General features: G+C 49.1%; 1 protein-coding gene across 1 annotated transcript in view; it reads right to left on the minus strand.

The window, feature by feature from the left end:
• Positions 1–22,807, minus strand: part of LOC132870718 (thrombospondin-3b-like) — a 67,999-nt gene that overhangs the window by 6,224 nt on the left and 38,968 nt on the right. Inside the window, exons 9-21 of the mRNA XM_060904514.1 lie at positions 22,629–22,766; positions 20,546–20,620; positions 20,198–20,350; positions 17,851–17,961; positions 17,623–17,730; positions 14,248–14,407; positions 13,886–14,004; positions 8,816–8,868; positions 8,372–8,565; positions 7,498–7,676; positions 7,262–7,310; positions 475–671; positions 78–250 (exon numbers count right to left, since the gene is read on the minus strand). Coding sequence (XP_060760497.1) covers positions 78–250; positions 475–671; positions 7,262–7,310; positions 7,498–7,676; positions 8,372–8,565; positions 8,816–8,868; positions 13,886–14,004; positions 14,248–14,407; positions 17,623–17,730; positions 17,851–17,961; positions 20,198–20,350; positions 20,546–20,620; positions 22,629–22,766 — 1,709 coding nt within the window. The remainder of the gene's footprint in view (positions 1–77; positions 251–474; positions 672–7,261; positions 7,311–7,497; positions 7,677–8,371; positions 8,566–8,815; positions 8,869–13,885; positions 14,005–14,247; positions 14,408–17,622; positions 17,731–17,850; positions 17,962–20,197; positions 20,351–20,545; positions 20,621–22,628; positions 22,767–22,807) is intronic.

Consider the following 22,807-nt stretch of genomic DNA (forward strand, 5'->3'; position numbering starts at 1 on the left):
ACTTGTTTAGTTGATTTGTTGGAATTGTTTAGTTTATTATTTTGGACTTGCTTATTGGACTTGGAATTGATTCCTACCTGATGTAGCCGACCTGTGGCCGATGGCTGAGGCTCCAGCGGTACGATGTTTTATCATGCCATCCCACATTCCTCGGATCCTTCCAGAGCAGGGTCACCTCTCCATGTGTGTCACCAGTGTGCCACAATGCGTTACGCAGATACTCACCTGGACCTGTACGAGACTTCACTGCCTGAGTGACAGACCCAGGGAGAGACATTAAATGTACACAGCATTTAACATTATATTTTTAAAATTATTAGAATGTTATTTCTTTCCTAAACATTTCATCATAAAAGTAGCATTTATTACTGTCTGGAAAATACTAGATATGCTTCCTGTTTATGCTTTGCTGTACTGTACTGCATCCTTTTTGTGGCACCCTTAGTAATTACCAGCTGCTGTTTAAACAATCACCTTTAGCTGTAGACCAGGTTCAGCCAGTGCTGTGAAGGGCAGGTTTTGCCAGTATATCTGCTCCGTCTGCTTCCACATCACCACATAGAAGCTGGACGAGTCCTGGTAAGCGAAGATGAAGCCCACATAGTCATCGTCGGTCATTGTGTTCACGTGGAATGTGCCCTCAAAATCAACACCGTTGAATGCCGTGTAGCCTGGAGGAAGAGGAGAAGGGATGGTGATGAAGACTGGATCAGTGTGATCAGTAGACCTCAACTATAATAAAGGAACTACTTATTCTCCAGCTGTGTTGGTATAAAAAGAGGGGCTCTTTCACAAATACATACAAATATCCCCTTAGACAGTTGGTATTTATATGTCACTACCTCCTAGCAACTCCTGCGATCAAACTAGCACCAACTGTATTGGCTCTGCCTCTCCACTGGATCCCGCTGGCAAGACAAGAGAAGAGAATCCTGTTGTCTGGGCAGTCCAGGATTTCCATATTACCGCCTAGGCTACTTTAGAGCTCAAAACATGTCTATTCCCATGTTGAATATCAACGGCTCCTACATCAGAGGGGTCAACAACTTTACCTACCTGCGTTCAATCGTCACTGAGAACCTCTCTCTAGATGCTGAAATTGGCACAAGGATAGCCAAATCCATAGGTACAATGTCAAGACTTAGAGATTGTGTGTGGGGAAAACAGCTATCTCACCATTAAGATCAAAGTGCTTGTCTATCAGGCATGCGTCTTAAGCACTATCCTGTATGCTAGTGAAATGTGGTCAACCTACACGAAGCAAGAAAAGAGGCTTGATACCTTCCACTTGCACTGCTTAAGGCATATTCTAAGAATCCCCTGGCAGACAAAGGTTACCAACTCGGAAGTGTTGAAGCATGTTAACCTTCCCAGCACATATGGTCTACTCTGCCAAAGACGCCTAACCTGGCTTGGACACATTCATCGGATGGAACATGGTAGAATTCCAAAAGACCTACTCTACGGGGAGCTCTCTGAAGGGATAAGGCCTGTTGGCCATCCAGAACTCTGTTTTAAGGATGTTGTTAAACAAGATCTAAAAAAGACAAGGATTGAAGTCAAGAACTGGGAAGACAAAGTGTCAGTTCATTCTGTCTGGTGGTCAGCTGTAAGGCAAGGTGTACGGGAGTCTGAAGTGATGGAGTCTATAGCTGCAGAGCTAAGATGAAAACGCAAGCAAGGGTCATCCGGGCCCTCTCAGTACAAGTGTGAATGATGTGGCTGTGACTGCCACTCATGAATTGACTTATTAAGCCATTTTAGAAAGTGATCACACAAGTGACAATGACCATCATCTTTTGAGATGGATGGATGCCAGAATAAAAAAATAAAGTTGGTATAAAATTGTGGCAGTGGGGGCATGGTCAAGTGTCGGTCTGTGAATGGAGGGCGGAGTCAGGGAAGGTAAGTGGTAGAATCACTGCACCTGATGGGAATTAACCTGTGTTTGTGTGTCTTCCCCAGTGACCGCGTCCTACAAGAGGAGAGGGAGAGCAGAGAAAGGGAGCTCTCCCCCAACCCTAACACTGGTGTGTGTGTGCGTGTGTGGCTGGGAGAGCAAATGTTGAACGCTGAAAAGCGACAAAATAAAGAGTTTTATAAGAACTCAGTTCTGGCCTGCCGTGCTTCTGTGCCCCACCCACCTGCTCAGATTTTACAGTGGTGCTGAAACCCGGGAATCGGAGTGCAGAAGAGAACAGCCCCATGGAGTCCTCCCCCTTCAAGGACCTGGTCCATGCCCTCACCATGGCCCAACAGAGCCAGCACCAGGCGCTGATCGCCCTCCAGAAGGAGCAGGAACAATGCTTCGAAGCCCTGATGCTGGCACAGCAGGAAGATCGCCAGGTGTTCCGGCACCTGCTCGCGTTGGCGGGGTCCACCACCACCGCCGTGGACCCTCCCCACCTCACCCTAACGAATATAGACCCGCATGATGACCCCAAAGCCTTCCTTGCTCTCTTTGAGCAGGCAGCAGAGGCATGGGGTTGGCCGGTGGAACAGTGCGCGGCGCGCTTCCTCCCCCTGCTAACGGGCGAGGCACAGCTGGCCGCGCTGCAGCTCCCCGCCGACAGCCGGCTGGTCTACGCGGACCTCTGCAGGGCCATCCTCCAATGTGTTGGTCGCACCCCGGAACAGCAACGGCAACGCTTCCGCGCGCTGTGCCTAGAGGAGGTCAGCCGGCTGTTCGTGTTTGGCCAGCAACTCCAGGACGCCTGCCGGCGGTGGCTGAGGGCCGACAACCGCGACGCTGAGGGAATCATGGACCTGGTGGCGCTGGAACAATTAATCACCTGACTTCCGGAAAGAACAGTGGAGTGGGTCCAGTGCCATCGCCTGGCGTCTCTGGATCAGGTGATTGAGCTGGCGGAGGACCATATGGCGGCCGTTCCGACGGCAGGACAGCGTGTCTCCTTTTCTCCCCTCTCTTCTCTCTCTCCCCCTCTGCTCCCCGTCCTCACCCCATTCTTCCACCACGGAGGCGAGGGCCGGCTGCTCCCCAGCCGGCCCGCCGCACCCGCGGTGCCCTACCATTTCCTACTTCCTTGTCTGTATCTTCTCCCCCTCAGGTGAGTGATGTCCGGAACACCGGTGCAGAGGGAGAGCCTGGGCCGGTATGCTGGCACTGCGGGGAACCAGGGCACCTCCAGCATCAGTGCTCGGCGATGGGGCTGGGTGCAGTGGCCCGGATCTCCGACGCGCCAGGGACTGCCCTCAATCAGGCCACAGCGTATCGCATACTGGTAAGTATCCAAGGGGATATGTATCAGGCTTTGGTGGACTCCGGCTGTAATCAGACCTCAATCCACCAAAGCCTGGTGCAGGATGAGGCATTGGGGAGAGCACAATTGGTGAAGGTGTTGTGTGTGCATGGGGATGTTCACAACTACCCTTTAGTGCCAGTCCACATTCTATTTTGAGGGGAAAAATTTAGAGTAAAGGCGGCGGTTAATCCTCGCCTTACCCACTCGGTAATTCTGGGGACTGATCGGCCGGGTTTTAGGGAATTAACGGCGCATTTAGTAAAGAGTGGGGCTTGCCATAGTTTAGCGAGGGGAGGTCCCGGAGTGGCATTGGCGGGAGCAGCTGTCACAGAGCTGTCTACGTCATCCCCGCATCAGAGTGAGGAGCAGCCTGCTCCTCCTCCCTCTCTCGGGGATTCCCTGTTCGAGCAGTCACGAGACGAGACTCTGTGGCATGCGTTTGACCAAGTGAGAGTAATCCATGGTCAAACTCTCCAGCCAAACACCATACCATCCTTCCCCTATTTTTCCATTATTAAGGATAGATTATACCCAGTGGCGCAGGACACTCAGACTAAGGAACCAATAACACAGCTTTTAATCCCAAAGAGCTGCCGGGAATTCATATTCCAGGAGGCTCACTTTAATCCCATGGCCGGACACGTGGGGCAGGATAAGACACTAGTCCGAATAATTACCCGGTTCTACTGGCCAGGGATTCGCGGCGATGTCCGTAGGTGGTGTACGGCATGCCGCAAATGCCAGTTAGCAAATCCCGTGGCCATTCCAAAAGCGCCTTTGCGCCCTCTGCCGTTAATTGAGACCCCGTTCGAAAGAATTGGGATGGATCTCGTCAGGCCATTAGATCGGTCAGCACGAGGATATCGCTTTATTTTAGTTCTGGTGGACTATGCAACGCAATATCCGGAAGCAGTGCCTCTTCGCAATATCTCAGCACTTAATATTGCAGAAGCACTCTTCCGTTTTATCTCCCGAGTCGGAATCCCCAAAGAGATTCTGATTGATCAAGGCACTACGTTTATGCCACGCACACTGCGCCAACTGTATGGGTTACTGGGAATTAAGCCTATCCGCACCAGCGTTTATCACCCACAAATGGATGGCTTAGTTGAACGGTTTAATCGCACCCTCAAGAATATAATTAGAAAATTTGTAAGCGAAGACGCACGTAACTGGGATAAATGGGTCGAGCCCCTGTTATCCGGAGTGTGAGAGGTCCCGCAAGCCTCCACGGGGTTCTCCCCGTTCAAATTATTATACGGGCGTAAGCCGTGTGGCATTTTGGATGTGCTACGTGAAAACTGGGAGGAGGGACCTTCAACCAGTAAAAACGAAATTCAATATGTTATCGACCTACGCGCCAAACTCCACACACTCATGCACCTAACCCAGGAGAATTTGCAGCAGGCCCAAGAACGTCAAGTCCGTCTGTATGACAAGGGCACACGCCTTAGGGAGTTCACACTGGGAGATAAGGTACTCATGTTGTTGCCCACGTCGAGCTCCAAATTGATTGCCAGGTGGCAAGGACCCTTTGAGGTCACACAGTGAGTCGGGGATGTTGATTATGAGGTGAGGCGAACAGACAGGGGTAGGGCGTTACAGATTTATCACCTCAATCTGCTAAAATGCTGGAACGAGGAGGTCCCTGTGGCGTTGGTGTTGGTGGTTCCGGAGAAGGCAGAGCTGGGGCCGGAGGTTCAAAAAAGAAAATTGACATCGCCCATTGCTCCAGTCCCCTGTGGAGACCACCTCTCCCTGACCCAGCTCACGGAGGTTGCCCAGTTGCAGACAGAATTTTCTGACGTGTTCTCACCCCTGCCCGGCCACACCCACCTCATAGAACACCACATTGAGACGCCCCCGGGGGTAGTAGTACGCAGCCACCCTTACCGACTGCCCGAACACAAAAAAAAGGTGGTTCGGGAAGAGCTCGAGGCCATGCTTGAAATGGGCATCGTCGAGGAGTCCCACAGTGACTGGAGCAGCCCGGTGGTCTTGGTTCCCAAGGCCGACGGGTTGGGCCGGTTCTGTGTGGACTATAGAAAAATCACTGCGGTGTCTAAATTCGACGCGTATCCAATGCCTCGTATTGACGAGTTGCTTGATCGACTAGGCACGGCTCGTTTTTATTCGACACTGGATTTGACAAAGGGATACTGGTAGATCCCCTTAACTCCATTATCCCAAGAGAAAACGGCCTTTTCCACACCGTTTGGCTTGCACCAGTTTGTCAAACTTACTTTTGGGCTGTTTGGGGTGCCCGCTACATTCCAGCGGCTTATGGATAGGGTCCTCCACCCCCACGCCATCTATGCGGCCGCATACCTAGATGATATTATAATCTATAGTAATGACTGGCCGCGGCATTTACAACACCTGAGGGCCATCCTTAGGTTGCTGAGGCGAGTGGGTCTCACAGTCAACCCGAAGAAGTGTGCGATTGGGCGGGTGGAAGTACAGTATCTGGGCTTCCACTTGGGCAATGGGCAGGTGCGTCCCCAAATTAATAAGACAGCAGCAATTGCGGCCTGCCCGAGGCCCAAGACCAAAAAGGGGGTGAGACAGTTCCTGGGGCTGGCTGGCTACTATCGTAGGTTTATACCTAATTATTCGGACGTCACCAGCCTGCTGACTGATCTCACTAAAAAGGGAGCACCAGATCCGGTCCAGTGGACGTAGCAATGCCAGCAGGCTTTCTCTGAGGTAAAGGCTGCACTGTGTGAGGGACCACTGTTACACTCCCCTGACTTTTCTCTCCCCTTTATTTTGCAGACGGATGCGTCGGACAGAGGGCTGGGGGCTGTTCTGTCCCAGGAGGTGGAGGGAGAGGAACGTCCCGTGCTGTACATCAGCCGGAAGCTGTCGGTGCGCGAGGGCAGGTACAGCACAATAGAAAAGGAATGCCTCACCATCAAGTGGGCGGTCCTCGCCCTCCGCTACTACCTGCTGGGGCGCCCTTTCACCCTCTGTTTGGACCACGCGCCCCTGCAGTGGCTCCACCACATGAAGGATGCCAACACGCGGATCACCCATTGGTATCTGGCACTCCGGCTGTTTACAGGCCGGGGGCGCAGATGGTCATGGCGGATTTCCTCTCCCGACAAGGGGGGGGGGAGTCGGCTGCAGGCCGGACGGCTCCCCGGCCTGAGTTGGGCGGTGGGGGTATGTGGCAGCGGGGGCGTGGTCAAGTGTTGGTCTGTGAATGGAGGGCGGAGTCAGGGAAGGTAAGTGATAGAATCACTGCACCTGATGGGAATTAACCTGTGTTTGTGTGTCTTCCCCAGTGACCGCGCCCTATAAGAGGAGAGGGAGAGCAGAGAAAGGGAGCTTTCCCCCAACCCGAACACTGGTGTGCGTGCGTGTGTGGCTGAGAGAGTGAATGTTGAATGCTGAAAAGCGACAAAATAAAGAGTTTTATAAGAACTCAGTTCTGGCCTGCCATGCTTCTGTGCTCCACCCACCTGCTCAGATTTTACAAAAATATAAAGAAATGCCATAGATCCAACAGGGCACACCATTATGAAGTAGTGAACAAAGTATCATGTCTAACATGTAGACAAATACCATCCAACATCTGTAACTGCTTACCCTGTGTAGGGTCGCGGGAAAGCTGGAGCCTATCCCAGCTGACTATGGGTGAGAGGCGGGGTACACCCTGGACAAGCCACCAGATCATTGCAAGGCTGACACATAGAGACAAACAATCATTCACACTCACATTCACACCTACAGTCAAGTTAGAGCCACCAATTACCCTAACCTGCATGTCTTTGGACTGTGGGGGAAACCGGAGAAACCAGAGGAAACCCACACAGACACAGGGAGAACATGCAAACTCCACACAGAAAGGCCCCTGTCGGCCACTGAGCTTGAACCCAGAATCTTCTTGCTGTGAGGTGACAGTGCTCACCACTACACCACTGTGCTGCTGACAAATACCATATAATCATAAGATATACAGTATATTTAAAAAATAGAGTAGACATGAGGCTTACCTACAGCCAAACCGGGGTCACTGTTCATTGTCTGTATGATCTCCATCCCCTACAGTTGCATAAACATGAACACTTTTATGGAGTTAAACAGATTAACACAAGATCAACCAGGAAGTACATAACAAGCAAACAGACAAAAACAAGCTAACTGGCTGTGCACCTCAGTATTTTCTTGGCTATGAAGCATGATTTTTGCCTCGTCAGCTGCTGGAACTGTAGTTTAGCCGAGCGCTCACCTGATTGAGCACCACCCAGTTGGGGTCGATTTGGGAATCCCCATGTGGGTCCAGGATGACTGTCTGAAAGGCTCGGAAGTCTGTCATAGTGATGTCAGCATTTTCAGGACAGGCATCCATCGTGTCGCTCACTTTATCATTATCATAATCATTCTCACACACATCACCCAATCCATCAGCTGAAGAGAGGAAAGGAGGAGGAAAAAAATGCAGGAATATTTCACTATACTTTTTTCTTTCTTTTTTTCTTTCACACATGTACGTGTTTATGTGTACACCATGATTTGGCCTAGTGGTTAGCGCGTCTGCCTCTCAACTGGGAGCTTGTGAGTTCTACTCGTGGTCGGGTCATACCAATGAACATCATAAAAATGGTACCTACTGCCATCTGGCAAAGCATGCCACAATACAGATGTAAGTAGGGAGTCAAACTCTTGCAATTACCAGAGGACCAGACCCCCACTGTAACCCTAGCTATGTAATAGATGAGAAGCTGAGGGCCACTAAAATGGAGATCGGTATTGTCCAATGTGCCTATGGCATGGGAAGGACTTTGATTTGTGTGTGTACTGCTACTTGCTACATACTGAGGACTGAAACACATTTTTAACCAACAGAGTTCTGACATTTTTGGGAGGTGAGGACATTTTGGCTGGTCCTCACTTCTTCAAAGGGCTGTTTGAAGGTTAAGGCTTAGTTTTCAGGTTCAGGTTAGATTGAGGTTTATGTTGGGATTAGGGTAAGGGGTGGGGTTAGGCATTTAGTTGTAATGATTAAAGTTAGGTTAAGGGGCTAGGGAGTTCATTATGTCAATGAGTGTCCCCACAAAGATAGAAGTACATTGATCCTTGTGTGTGTGTGTGTGTGTGTGTACCGTTCGAGTCTTTTTGGTTAGGATTTGGGATGAGTCTGCAGTTATCAGGACCAGGATAAGCAATGTCTGGAACTCCATCATTGTCATCGTCATCATCACAATCATCTCCGACGCCGTCGTTATCTGAGTCCACCTGAGAGCTGTTGGGGATTTCAGGACAGTTGTCCCTCGTGTCCTGGAGACCATCACCATCTCTAAACACACATTTGGTAGGAATTTTGAAACACTTTGCCATTTTATGTTTCAGAAAATTACAACACAGCCCAAAATGTGGATGCATTATCCAGTTACATGCACGACAGTTAAGCACTTCATCTGCTGGAGCTAACTATGCACCTGTGCTATTAGTTTCAGTGATGGAATATTTCATACATTACTGCATCATATACTTTAAAAATTAAAAATAAGCCTGGACTTTAAGCAGTGAAACAGCAGTAAACTCACGTGTCCTGGTTTGTGTCGCAGACGTCTCCCACCAAGTCGTTATCAACATCTGACTACAAACAGAGAAAGTGTTACAGACTGTTTTCTATTCATGATATCATATATTAATGAAGACAGAATTACACAATATAAGCAATTTTATGTTATTTTATAAGCAATACAACACTTGGAGGTTTGCTGTTAGAGGAAAATAATCAACGATGAGATGGTGTGAGGAAGCGGAGATGCTGCTGCCATTTTCAATAGCAATACGTTTTATTCTTCTTATACTACAGAAATCTGCCAACAATTTGTTTCTGTATATGTAGCAGAACAGCCATGATGGACTTGTTGATGTTAATAAGATGTGTTGAAGTGAATAATAAATCAAATGCCAACTGCCAAGGCTGCCCCTTGTTGCCGAACCTGTTTATGATATTCATGGATGGGATCTCAAGGTGCAGGTGAGGTGAGGAAGACGTCCAGTTTGGGAACCTCAGAATTGCATAGCTACTCCTTGCAGATGATGTGGTTCTGTTGGCTTCTTCAGCGCGTGACCTTCAGCAAGCACTGGGATGGTTTGATGCCAAGAGTGATGTGGCTGGGATGAGAGTCAGCACCTCCAGTTCTGAGGCCATGGTTCTCTGCCAGAAAACGGTGGCGTGCTCCCTCTGGGTTGGGAGTGAGTTGCTGCGCCAAGTGGAGTTCAAGTATCTTGGGGTCTTGTCCACGAGTGATAGTAAAATGGAGCATGAGATGGGCAGGCAGATTGGGGTGGTGTCAGCAGTAATGCGGGCGTTGTACCAGACCATCGTGGTGAAGAGGGAGCGGAGACGGAAGGCAAAGCTCTCAATTTACCAGTCAATCTACGTTCCAACCCTCACCTATGGTCATGAGTTTTGGGTAGTGGCCGAAAATATGAGATCGGGGATACAAGTGGCTGAAATAAGCTTTTTCTGAAGGGTGGCTGGGCTCACCCTTAGGGTGAGGAGCTCAGACATCCGGAGGGATCTCGGAGTAGAGCTGCTGCTCCTTCATGTCGAAAGGAGTTAGCTGAGATGGTTCGAGCATCTGATTAGGATGCCTCCTGGGCACCTTCCTTTGGAGGTTTTCCAGGCATGTCCAACTGGGAGGATACCTCAGGGTAGACCCAGAACACACTGGAGAGATTATATATCTCATCTGGCCTGGGAGCATCTTGAGATAACCCCAGGAGGAACTGGAAAGTGCTGGGGAGAGGGACACCTGGAATACCCTGCTTAGCTTGCTGCCACCGCGACCCGACTTCAGATAAATGGAAGAAAATGGATGGATGGATGAAGTGAATAAGAAAAACAACACAGCTTGTCATGTTGCTGAAAACTCAGAAACTCATCTGCCTGAAAACTTTCCCGTGTTGGAAAACTTACTGATGGTTACAAAGCACTGACACTGGAGACTCCTTTCATAAATGTTAAATAAACCTCTTTTCAGAGAAAAATGTGCATTTTATTCTTTGTTAAATAACAACAATCCTCAGGTTATGTGGTGCATCTGGTACACAAGTCCCAAATTTAGTGAAATTAGTTATTTGGATTTATGGATTATATGGATTATATGTCTATTTAATGACATATAATCCATAAATCCATCAGTCTATTTAATGCCCCTCCTAGAACTGCCACAATATTGTGGTGGAGGGGTTTGTGTGCTTGAATGATCCTAGGAGCTATGTTGTCGGGGGCATTGCGCCCCTGTTAGGGTCTCCCAAGGCAGACAGGTCCTAGGTGACAGGCCAGACCAAGAGCAGTTCACCAAAACCCTTATGGATATTAAAAGAACAAGGACCGTGACGTTGCCCGGTATGGCGCAGCTGGGGCCCCACCCTGGAGCCAGGCCTGGGGTTGGGGCTTGTATGCGAGCGCTTGGTGGCCGGGCCTTTGCCCACGGGGCCCGGCCGGGCTCAGCCTGAAGCAGTGACGTGGGCCCAACCTCCTGTGGGTTCACCACCCACAGAGGTAGCCGTAGGGGGCCAGTGCAGTGTGGATTGGGCGGCAGTCGAAGGCAGGGGCCTCCACGACCTGATCCCCGAACACAGCAGCTAGCTGTTGGGACATGGAATGTCACTTCGCTGGGGGGAAAGAGCCTGAGCTTGTGCGGGAGGTTGAGAGGTACCGGCTAGAGATAGTCGGGCTCACCTCCATGCACAGCTTGGGCTCCGGAACCCAGCTCCTCGAGAGGGGCTGGACTCTCCACTTCTCTGGAGTTGCCCACGGTGAGTGGCGGCGGGCTGGTGTGGGCTTGCTTATAGCTCACCAGCTCAGCTGCCATGTGTTGGAGTTTACCCCAGTGAACGAGAGGGTCGCCTCTCTGCACCTTCGGATCAGAGAGAGGGCTCTTGCTGTTGTTTGTGCCTATGGGCCGAATAGCAGTATAAAGTATCCAGCCTTCTTGGAGTCCCTGGGAGAGGTACTGAGAGGTGCTCAGACTGGGGACTCCATTGTTCTACTGGGGGACTTCAATGCTCAGGTGGGCAATGACAGTGACACCTGGAGGGGCGTGATTGGGAGGAACGGCCTCCCCGATCTGAACCCGAGTGGTGTTTTGTTATTGGACTTCTGTGCTAGTCACGGTTTGTCCATAACGAACACCATGTTCGAGCATAGGGGTGTCCATAAGTGCACGTGGCACCAGGACACCTTAGGTCTGAGGTCGATGATCGACTTTGTTGTCATTTCATCTGATCTCTGGCCCTATGTTTTGGACACTCGGGTGAAGAGAGGGGCTGAGCTGTCAACTGATCACCACCTGGTGGTGAGTTGGATCCGCTGGCGGAGGAGGAAGCCGGACAGACCTGACAGGCCCAAACATATGGTGAGGGTCTGCTGGGAACGTCTGGCCGAGCACTCTGTCGGGGAGATCTTTAACTCCCACCTCCGTGAGAGCTTCTCCCAGCTTCCGAGGGAGGCAGGGGACATTGAGTCTGAGTGGACCATGTTCTCTACCTCCATTGTAGACGCAGCTGTTCGGAGCTGTGGCTGCAAGGTCTCCGGCGCCTGTTGTGGCGACAATCCCCAAACCCGGTGGTGGACACCGGAAGTAAGGGATGCCATCAAGCTGAAGAAGGAGTCCTATCGAGCCATGTTGGCCTCCGGGACTCCTGAGGCAGCTGACAGGTATCGGCAGGCTAGGCGTGCCACAGCTCAGGTAGTTGCGGAGGCAAAAACTCAGAACTGGGAGGAGTTTGGTGAGGCCATGGAGGAGGACTATCGGTCGGCCTCGAAGAAATTCTGGCAAACCGTCCGGCGCCTCAGGAGGGGGAAGCAGTACTCTGCCAACATTGTTTACAGTGCGGGTGGGGAGCTGTTGACCTCGACTGGGGACATTGTTGGGCAGTGGAAGGAATACTTCGAGGATCTCCTCAATCCCACCATCACATTTTCCACCGAGGAAGCGGAGGTTGATGACTCAGAGGTGGACTCATCCATTAGCCAAGCCGAAGTCACTGAGGTGGTTTGCAAGCTCCTCGGTGGCAAGGCACCGGGGGTGGATGAGATCCACCCTGAGTATCTCAAGTCTCTGGATGTTGTGGGGCTGTCTTGGCTGACACGCCTCTGCAACATCGCGTGGCGGTCAGGGACAGTGCCTCTGGAGTGGCAGACTGGGGTGATGGTCCCTCTTTTTAAGAAAGGGGACCGGAGAGTGTGCTCCAATTATAGGGGAATCACACTTCTCAGCCTTCCCAGGAAGGTTTACTCCAGGGTACTGGAGAGGAGAATTCAGCCAATAGTCGAACCTCGGATCCAGAAGGAACAATGCGGTTTTCATCCTGGTTGTGGAACACTGCCAGCTCTATACCCTTCATAGGGTGCTCGAGGGTTCATGGGAGTTTGCCCAACCAGTCCACATGTGCTTTGTGGATCTGGAGAAGGCATTCGACCGTGTCCCTCATGGTATTCTGTGGGGGGCGCTTCGGGAGTATGGGGTTCGGGACTCTTTGCTAAGGGCTGTCCGGTCCCTGAACAAATGGAGCAGGAGTCTGGCTCGCATTGCCGGCAGCAAGTCAGACCTGTTCCCAGTGCATGTTGGACTCCGGCAGGGCTGCCCTTTGTCACCGGTTCTGTTCATAATTTTTATGGACAGAATTTCTAGGCGCAGCCAGGGGCCGGAAGGAATCCTGTTTGGGAACCACAGGATTTCATCTCTGCTTTTTGCAGATGATGATGTCCTGTTGGCTTCTTCAAACCAGGACCTTCAGCATGCACTGGGGCGGTTTGCAGTCGAGCGTGAAGCAGCTGGGATGAGAATCAGCACCTCCAAATCCGAGGCCATGGTTCTCAACCGGAAAAGGGTGGCTTGCCCTCTCCAGGTTGGTGGAGAAGTCCTGCCTCAAGTGGAGGAGTTTAAGTATCTCGGGATCTTGTTCATGAGTGAGGGAAGGATAGAGCGTGAGATTGACAGGCGGATCGGTGTAGCCTCCGCAGTGATGCAGTCGCTTTACCGGTCCGTCGTGGTGAAGAAGGAGCTGAGCCAAAAGGCGAAGCTCTTGATTTACCGGTCGATCTACGTTCCGACTCTCACCTATGGTCATGAGCTTTGGGTAATGACCGAAAGAACAAGATCGCGGATACAAGCGGCCGAAATGAGTTTCCTTCGCAGGGTGGCTGGACGCTCCCTTAGAAATAGGGTGAGAAGCACAGTCACTCGGGAGGAGCTCGGAGTAGAGCCGCTGCTCCTCCACATTGAGAGGAATCAGCTGAGGTGGCTCGGGTATCTCTTTCGGATGCCTCCTGGACGCCTCCCTGGGGAGGTGTTCCAGGCATGTCCCCCTGGGAGGAGGCCCCGGGGAAGACCCAGGACACACTGGAGGGACTATGTCTCTCGGCTGGCCTGGGAACGCCTCAGTGTTCTTCCCGAGGAGCTGGCCGAGGTGTCTGGGGAGAGGGAAGTTTGGGCTTCCATGCTCAGACTGCTGCCTCCGCAACCCGGTCCCGGATAAGCAGATGAAGACGAGACGAGACAATGTCTATTTAATGGTGTTTTATGGTAAGACCAGTGCTACAGTATTTTGTTTTCTGGAGTATATACATGAGTTTATGAGTAAGCATACACCTGAGTCGGGTCGTTGATATCAGGACAGCTGTCACACACATCTCCCACTCCATCGCCATCTCGGTCCGTCTGCATGGCATTGGGGATATTTGGGCAGTTATCCAGCATGTTAGGGATTCCTGCAGAAAAATCACAAATATGAGAAAAGAGCTTTGTATAGATGAATTGTACACGTACAAAGTGGTTCTTAATTTTCCTTTAGAAATAAGTGGTACGAAATAAAAGATGCATACTATGCACGCATCTGTACCCTCTGGAAAGGGGAAGGACACAAGGATTTGATGGAAGCAGTATGAACATGGTGCTAATATTTTCAAAGACTTGGTCATGCTGATTAGTGTATCACAGGGTGTGGCACATACCATCTCCATCGATGTCACTATCACAGCTGTCTCCCACGCCATTACCGTCTGTGTCCAGCTGATCTCCATTAGGAACATTTGGACAGTTATCACACGCATCGCCATATGAGTCGGTGTCTGAGTTCTGCTGGTCCTTATTGGGCACCAGATGACAATTATCCTGCAGAAAACATCTTTTTAAAATCACTGATAATTAAAATTTCTTTGATTTCTATTACATTATATCAGCTTCATTAACACCTGCCAGTCCTGCACGCTGTGGCACGTACACCTGAAAAGACGCCCTGGGCTGCGCATGCGTTGAGCGGACTCCAGCGTGCGCACCATTAACGACGCACACCTGAATTCAATTAAGGAGCTATGTGCACCTATTTAAGGACTGTACTGATGCACAGTCTATGCGAAGTATTACGTTACATGGGTACGCATTACCGAGCCTTTCAACCCATGTTTTTGATTTCCTCTTCCTTATTCCTGTGCCTGTTTCTCATTCCTGTTCTCACTTTGCCTCTGATATCCTGTTTGCGCCTTGCCCGACCCTTTGTTTCATGTTTTTGATCTATCCTGCCGTTTTGGATTGTTTGTCTGTGAGTGTATTTGTTCACTGTAAATAAACATCACTGTTATTATTATACTACTTCTGCACTTGCGTCCGCCTACCTCGTACCTGACAGAATACTTCGTCTTACAATGGATGTCGCAGAAGTTTTCCAGTACGCCATTCCACACCGCTTCCAGGTTTCTCTGTCTAAGCCGCTCACCTCGTATTTCCAGCTGAAGTCTGACTGGAGTCCCCCACACCCTACTATGGAATAAATCACCCTATGGGATTCATCATGCAATGTGACTTCTTCTATGAAGACCTCCAAGAGCTCAAGCCACCAGAACCCATCTGGGTAAGCTTTATCCTCACATTTATTGCTGGATGAGCACACAGATGGGTGGATTACCTGATCCGAGTCGAGCACCCATGCCTTCAGAGTTCACAGACTTTCTTAGCCATCTCATCTCATTATCTCTAGCTGCTTTATCCTGTTCTACAGGGTCGCAGGCAAGCTGGAGCCTATCCCAGCTGACTATGGGCGAAAGGCGGGGTACACCCTGGACAAGTCATCTCAGGGCTGACACATAGACACCGACAACCATTCACACTCACATTCACACCTACGGTCAATTTAGAGTCACCAGTTAACCTAACCTGCATGTCTTTGGACTGTGGGGGAAACCGGAGCACCTGGAGGAAACCCACGCGGACACGGGGAGAACATGCAAACTCCGCACAGAAAGGCCCTCGCCGGCCACGGGGCTTGAACCCGGACCTTCTTGCTGTGAGGCGACAGTGCTAACCACTACACCACCGTGCCGCCATTTCTTAGCCATGCTCCAGTGTATTTCTGAATCTTTGGAAAATGAGGAATCCCATGAAATTTTTTTTTGGGGGGGGGAATCACTCCAGTGGCTGACGCAGCAGAGGAGGCCATCGCTCCAGAGCTCCCTCCAGTGGCCGATGTAGAGACAGCAGAGGAAGCTATTGTTACTGAGCCCCTCTGAGAGGCTATCTTTCCAGAGCTGGTTTCTCAGCCAGAGCCAGTGTCAGAGGCAGTGCCAGTTCCAGCATCAGAGTCAAAGTCTGAGCCAGCGCCAGTGTCTGTTCCAGTGCCACAGCCAATGCCAGCATCTGTTCCAGAGCCAGCGTCAGTGCCAGTGTCAGCTCCAGAACCAATGCCAGAGTTGGAGTCAGCTCCAGTGTCAGAGCCACCATCAGAGCCTGTGCCAGTGTCTACTCCAGAACCCATGCCAGCACCGGTGTCTGAGTCAGCCCCAGTGCCAGAGCCAGTGTCAGAGCCTGCATCAGCGTCTACTCCAGAGCCAGTGCCCGTGTCAGCTAGACCATCAGAGCCAACATCAGAGTCGGAGCCTGTGCCAGCTCCAGTGCCTATGTCAGGGCCAGTGCCAGAACCTGAGCCTGTTCCAGAACCTGTGCTAAGAGAATGACGGAGTGATCTCTGCCTCAGCTGGCTATGAAGCCATCTGCATCATCCCGCTGCCGCCTGGCTATGAAGACGTCGTCATCCCACCACTGCCCGGCTATGAAAGCGTCATTGTTCCTCCGCCACCCGGCTATGAAGATGTCGTCGTCGTCCTGCCGCCAGGTCCTAGCCAGGACCGAAGCAATGCACTGACAGAGCTCGAGCCCATGCCTGAGTCCAGCTCTGAGTTCAAGTCAAGTCCAGGGCCCAAGTCGTCTCCAGAGCTCAAACCCATACCTGAGTCCAGTCCAGAGTTTGAACTAGAGCCAAGTCCTGAGTCCAAGTCACGTCCTGAGTTCGAACTAGAGTCAAGTCCAAAGCCCAAGTCAGTTCCAGAGCTCAAATCCAACCCAGAACTTGAGTCATACCCAGATCCCGAGTCCTCTACTGACCCTGAGTACAGCCTGGAGCCCGAGTCAAGGCTTGCTTCCTGCCTTGACCCCAAGTCATCCCCAGAGCTCAAGTCCAGTCCAAAGCCCAAGTCAAGTCCAGAGCTTGAGCACACTTCCACCCCTGTGTCCAAGACAGTTCCAGAACTCAAGCATGAATCATCTCCTGAGCTGGAGCCAGAGTCTAGCCCAAAGCTCAAGTCATCTCCAGAGATCAAGCCCAAGCCATCTCCTGAGCCCAAAACCAGTGCAAGTCAGGAGTCCAGGTCTTGTCCTGAGCCGAAACCCCACCGGAGCCAAGAATGATGGATTGGCTCTTTTTTTGGGGGGGGATTCCTATGACATTATATCAGCTTCATTAACACCTGTCAGTCCTGCACGCTGTGGCACATGCACCTGAAGGCGCATCCTGGGCTGTGCGCATGTCGAGCGGACTCCAGTGCATGCACCGTTAACGACACACACCTGAACTCAATTAAGGAACTATGTGTACCTATTTAAGGACTGTGCTGATGCACGGTCTATGCGAAGTATTACATTATGTCAGTACGCATTACCAAGGCTTTCTACCCATGTTTCTGATTTCCTGTTCCTGATTCCTGTGCCTGTTTCTCATTCCCATTCTCGTTTTTCCTCTGATATCCTGTTTGTGCCTTGCCCAACCCTTTGCTTGTTTCATGTTTTGATCTATCCTGCCGTTTTGGATTGTTTGCCTGTGTGTGTATTTATTCACTGTAAATAAATGTCACTGTTATTATTATACTGCTTCTGCACTTGTGTCCGCTTACCTCGTACCTGACAACACCACAGTGCTGTTGATCTTTTTATTTTTTAAATAACTGAGACAAATCCATTTTATAACTAATTTTTGATCTGTGCTAAACTGGAAGATGTAAAAAAATTCTCAAACTTCGCAACATTAACCCTGCATCCCCGTTTAACATTTCTAAAATGACCTCCATGTTCTTTATTCCATCTTCATCTGCATCTTCATCACACTGATCTCCGACACCATCACCGTCTGTGTCCTCCTGACCAGAATTTGGTGTGGAGCCACAGTTATCCTATAAGAGTGCATTCATAAACCAGAAACAGAGAAATAGATTTTAAAAAGAAATAAAAAATAAACACGAGGGAAAAAATCGATGATGAAGTTAATGGAGGAGAACAAAACAGGGACGAACGGCTCTGCAGTGTTTATCGTTATCAATGCAGGGAAGTGCTTCATCTGGATAGCCATCGAGGTCAAAGTCGACACCACAGATATTCCCATTCCCTGCAAATCCCATGTTACACTGAGGAGAAATAAAGTCTGTGTATAAGATATGATAAACAGAAAGAATGAAAATAAACTGTTAAACTGAGCAGTTGAAATAATTTAACAGAAAGTAAAAAGTCAGATGAAAGTGACAAATTCACAATAAAATAAAAATACAGTGTTATTTAATATATTTAAATACTGCTAACTGAATCTCTTGAAGTTACTGACTAAATATTTCTCACGCTTCAAATCAATGAAATAAAAAATGATTTGCAATTATTATCAGGCTGCATTATCACTTAGTTTTTCCTGGATGTAACGCACAATAGCAAGAAGACACATGACTTCACCAAAGGTGGAAGTAACACAGCTCTAATGCTGTGAAAACACACAAAAATAGATCTAAAATAGGAAAGAGTTGTTGTGAGGTTGACTGTACAAATAGATTTAAAAAGAAATTGGAGCTGGGGCGGCACGGTGGTGTAGTGGTTAGCGCTGTCGCCTCACAGCAAGAAGGTCCGGGTTCGAGCCCCGTGGCCGGCGAGGGCCTTTCTGTGTGGAGTTTGCATGTTCTCCCCGTGTCAGTGTGGGTTTCCTCCAGGTGCTCCGGTTTCCCCCACAGTCCAAAGACATGCAGGTTAGGTTAACTGGTGACTCTAAATTGACCGTAGGTGTGAATGTGAGTGTGAATGGTTGTCTGTGTCTATGTGTCAGCCCTGCGATGACCCGGCGACTTGTCCAGGGTGTACCCCGCCTTTCGCCCGTAGTCAGCTGGGATAGGCTCCAGCTTGCCTGCGACCCTGTAGAAGGATAAAGCGGCTAGAGATAATGAGATGAGATAATGAATGAGAAATTGGAGCTCTCTTTTTACAGACTGCTGAAAAATAAAGAAATGAGAAACAAATGGAGGTAGCACAAATGTTCATAAAAGTTTATTCAGAAAAGGCCTGTAAACTTATTTCATTTTTAATAAAAGTACTATTTTAATTAATTTTATAATATTTATTAGATTTTATTAAATTATATAGTTATTGTATATATTTATTATATTTCACTCCAACCTTTACAAATGTGGGTAAATAATTATTGTTGGTTATTAAGAAAATGAAACAAAAGATTTTTTTTAATTTAACAAAAGGAATATTCATTCATTCATTCATTCATTATCTCTAGCTGCTTTATCCTTCTACAGGGTCGCAGGCAAGCTGGAGCCTATCCCAGCTGACTACGGGCGAAAGGCGGGGTACACCCTGGACAAGTCGCCAGGTCATCACAGGGCTGACACATAGACACAGACAACCATTCACACTCACATTCACACCTACGGTCAATTTAGAGTCACCAGTTAACCTAACCTGCATGTCTTTGGACTGTGGGGGAAACCGGAGCACCCGGAGGAAACCCACGCGGACACGGGGAGAACATGCAAACTCCACACAGAAAGGCCCTCGCCGGCCCCGGGGCTCAAACCCAGGACCTTCTTGCTGTGAGGCGACAGCGCTAACCACTACACCACCGTGCCGCCACAAAAGGAATATTTTGTTGATAAATAACAGGAAAATAAATGTTGAATTTTTTGGTAAGAAAATTTACTCCTAATTGTTTTTCAAAAATATCATGGAAAAATTGAATCGTGAATTGGGTGAATTGTTACATGCCTACTATATAACTTTTTTTTTTTTTACCTCCTCCATACGCAGATAACACTGAATGAAAACAGTGAGATCCATTCCATCACTTTGCAGAAGAAATATACATTACACTTTCTTTTTGGTTATATCCCAAACTTTGAACATCCCACAGAGCACCATTAAATCTATTATTAAATAAAGTCCCTACAGTGAAGCATGGTGATGGTAGCATCATATGGAGAGTTACCCATGGTCTCTTGGTTGCTACTCTGAGTAATACCCTCTTTACCCGGACATTAACTTTTGGTGAATAGCTTCCTCTAGAGACAGTCGCAGTTGTGCTATATTCTTTCTATTTATTAATAATGAATTTTTTTATAAGGAAATCCTGATTAATTGTGTTCCACAAATTTGTCCTGGACTTGTTTCCAGTAACAGGTGTATTTATACTGTGATATACTGATTATTATGAATGTCACTGTAGATCCACCATGAAACTTGTGGTCTGGAAAATACAGTATTCAGTATGTAGTATGAAAAATAATACTACTGTAAAAAGATTTTAAGCAGCGTTTTTAAGCATAGTGTACACAGATGTGTTCAGGTTAGCAGTGTCTGATATGTGGTATGAGTTCTCACCATACAGGAGATGTCACTGCTGCGCTCCATCACACAGTGAGCATTGACGTCGCATGGATGGTGGCTGAGCAGAACGCATGTTCTCCTGAGAAAACAGCCTGATGTTTGATTCCCCGCAAAACCCGTTTTACACTGACCACACTGAAACGAACCCTGAGAGAGACAAAAACAAAGATAGTATGAGATTAGCACTGGAAAAAAATTACATCAGCAGCAGCATTATCACCACCACCACCATGCACTCCTCCAACAGCTCAGTGACTTATGACATGCTGTTATGTATAAATATGGACAAAAGGATGTCACAGAGCTAAAAACAGTCGTGGTGTCTTATAAGCATTAACTCACTGCTGTGTTGATGCAGACGGAGTTGGGGACGCAGGGGCCAGTCTGAGCTGCACACTCATCTATGTCCAGACATTCCTGTAACACACATTGCCATGATAAGGGGCATGACCACATGAGTGCTACAGGCTGGTTGCTGCAACCTTTTATTTGTCCATTCATTATCGAAACCGTTTATCTATCAGGGTCGCAGGAAAGCTGGAGCCAATCCTAGCTGACTTCAGGTGAGAGGTGGCATTCATCCTGGGCTGGTCACCAATCTATCTCAGGGCTAACACAGAGATGAACAACCATCACACTTACATTCACACCTATGGGCAATTTAGATTAGCCTAATCCACTGTGGGAGGAAACAGGAACACCCAGAAGAAACCCACACGGGGCAAGGAGAACACGCAAACTCCACACAGAAAGAGCTTGGTCTGTCACAAGGTTTGAACCCTACACCTTCGTACCAGGAGGAGACAGTGCTAACCACTGCACCACTGTGTCACCCTGAAACCTTTTTAAATAAGACTAAAGCCATCAAGGTCAGAGTAACTGAAACAGATATTCCCATTATAAAAAGGGACACAGACAGAGAGTTAAACGCAACATTGCCAGGTGATAAAAAGGGGTAGAAAGAGACTGATAATATGAGAGAGAGAGAGAGAGAAAGAGAGAGAGCAAGTGATAGAATGTGATATAAAAGTGATAGAGAGACAGACAGAAAATGAGAGATTAAAGTGAGAGAATTATAGCAAGAACCAGAGTTAGAGCATGAAAGAGGCAGTAACAGGCAGATAGACAAATATACTTATGAGCAGGGGAGTGGCCACTCTGACTCCACCCCTGACCTCCACACAGACCTTACCTCTGACTTCCCCTCTGACCTCACCTCTCACTCCACCATTGACCCTCCCCTCTAACCCCACTTCTGACCTCCCATCAGACCTTACTTCTGATCTACCCTCTGAACTCCCCTCTGACCTTAACTCTAACTTCCCCTCTGACCTCCCAAAGGACTTTACCGCTGACCTCCCCTCTGAACCTACCTCTGGCCTTACCTTTGACCTCCCTTTTGATGTTTCTTCTGAACCCACCTCTGACCCCCTCTAAACCCACCTCTGACCTCCCCTCTGATCTTACCTCAGACATCCCCTCTGACCTTACCTCTGACTTCCCCTCTGACCTTACATCTGACTTCCCCTCTGACCTTACCTCTGACTTCCCCTCTGACCTTACCTCTGAACTCCCTTCTGAACCCACCACTGACATCCCCATTGAACTTAACTCTGACCTCCCCTCTGAACCTACCTCTGATTTTCTCTCTGACCTTACCTCTGACCTCCCCTGAACCTATCTTTGACTTCCCATCTGACCTCCACCTCTGACCTCCCCCTGAACCCACCTGTGACCTCCCTGCTGAACCCATCTCTTACCTCCCCTCTGACCTCTCCTCTGAACCCACCTGTCTTCCTCTCTGACCTTCCCTCTAAATCTACCTCCAACCTCCCCTCTGACCTCCTCTCTACCCACCTCTGTCTTCCCCTCTGATCTCCCCTCTAAACCCATCTCTTACCTCCCCTCTGACCTCCTCTCTACCCACCTCTGTCTTCCCTCTGATCTCCCCTCTAAACCCATCTCTGACCTTACCTCTGACCTCCCCTCTGAACCCACTTCTGAACTCCCCTCTGACCTTACCTTTGAACTCCCTGCCAAACCCACCTCAGACTTCCTTTCTGACCTTACCTCTGACCACCTCTCAGAACTCCCCTCTGACCTTACCTGCAACCTCCCCTCTGAACCCATCTCTGACTTCCCCTCTGGCCTTTGCTCTGACCTCTCCTTTGACTCTTGACCTTACCTCTGACCTCCCCTCTGAACCCACCTCTGACTTCTCCTCTGACCTTTGCTCTGACCCTCCTTTGACCCCTGACCCAATACAGAAACACACACGAGTATGGTCTTTTTTGTCACTCCATATCTAACTTGTCCCTGATTGTGATGAACTTGATCTCACTTCTCACATTTAACCATCCTTATGTTGGTGAAAGGCACTATATAAATTAAACTTGTTATTAAAAGTGAAACAGACAGATCAGACCTGTCTGTGGTTCTGGGCAAATTCCATGCCAACTCCACTCAGCTCAGCACCGGAGAACCCTAAAGGACATGGCTCACAGTGAAACCCCTTAACACTGTTCACACACATGTGAGGAGAGAAACATGGCTGTGCTGCACACTGAGAGAGAGAGATTTGGAGCATTATTGTGCATTTCAAAG

This window comes from Neoarius graeffei, chromosome 22 (assembly GCF_027579695.1).
Source record: "Neoarius graeffei isolate fNeoGra1 chromosome 22, fNeoGra1.pri, whole genome shotgun sequence".
Classification (NCBI taxonomy): Eukaryota; Metazoa; Chordata; class Actinopteri; order Siluriformes; family Ariidae; genus Neoarius; species Neoarius graeffei.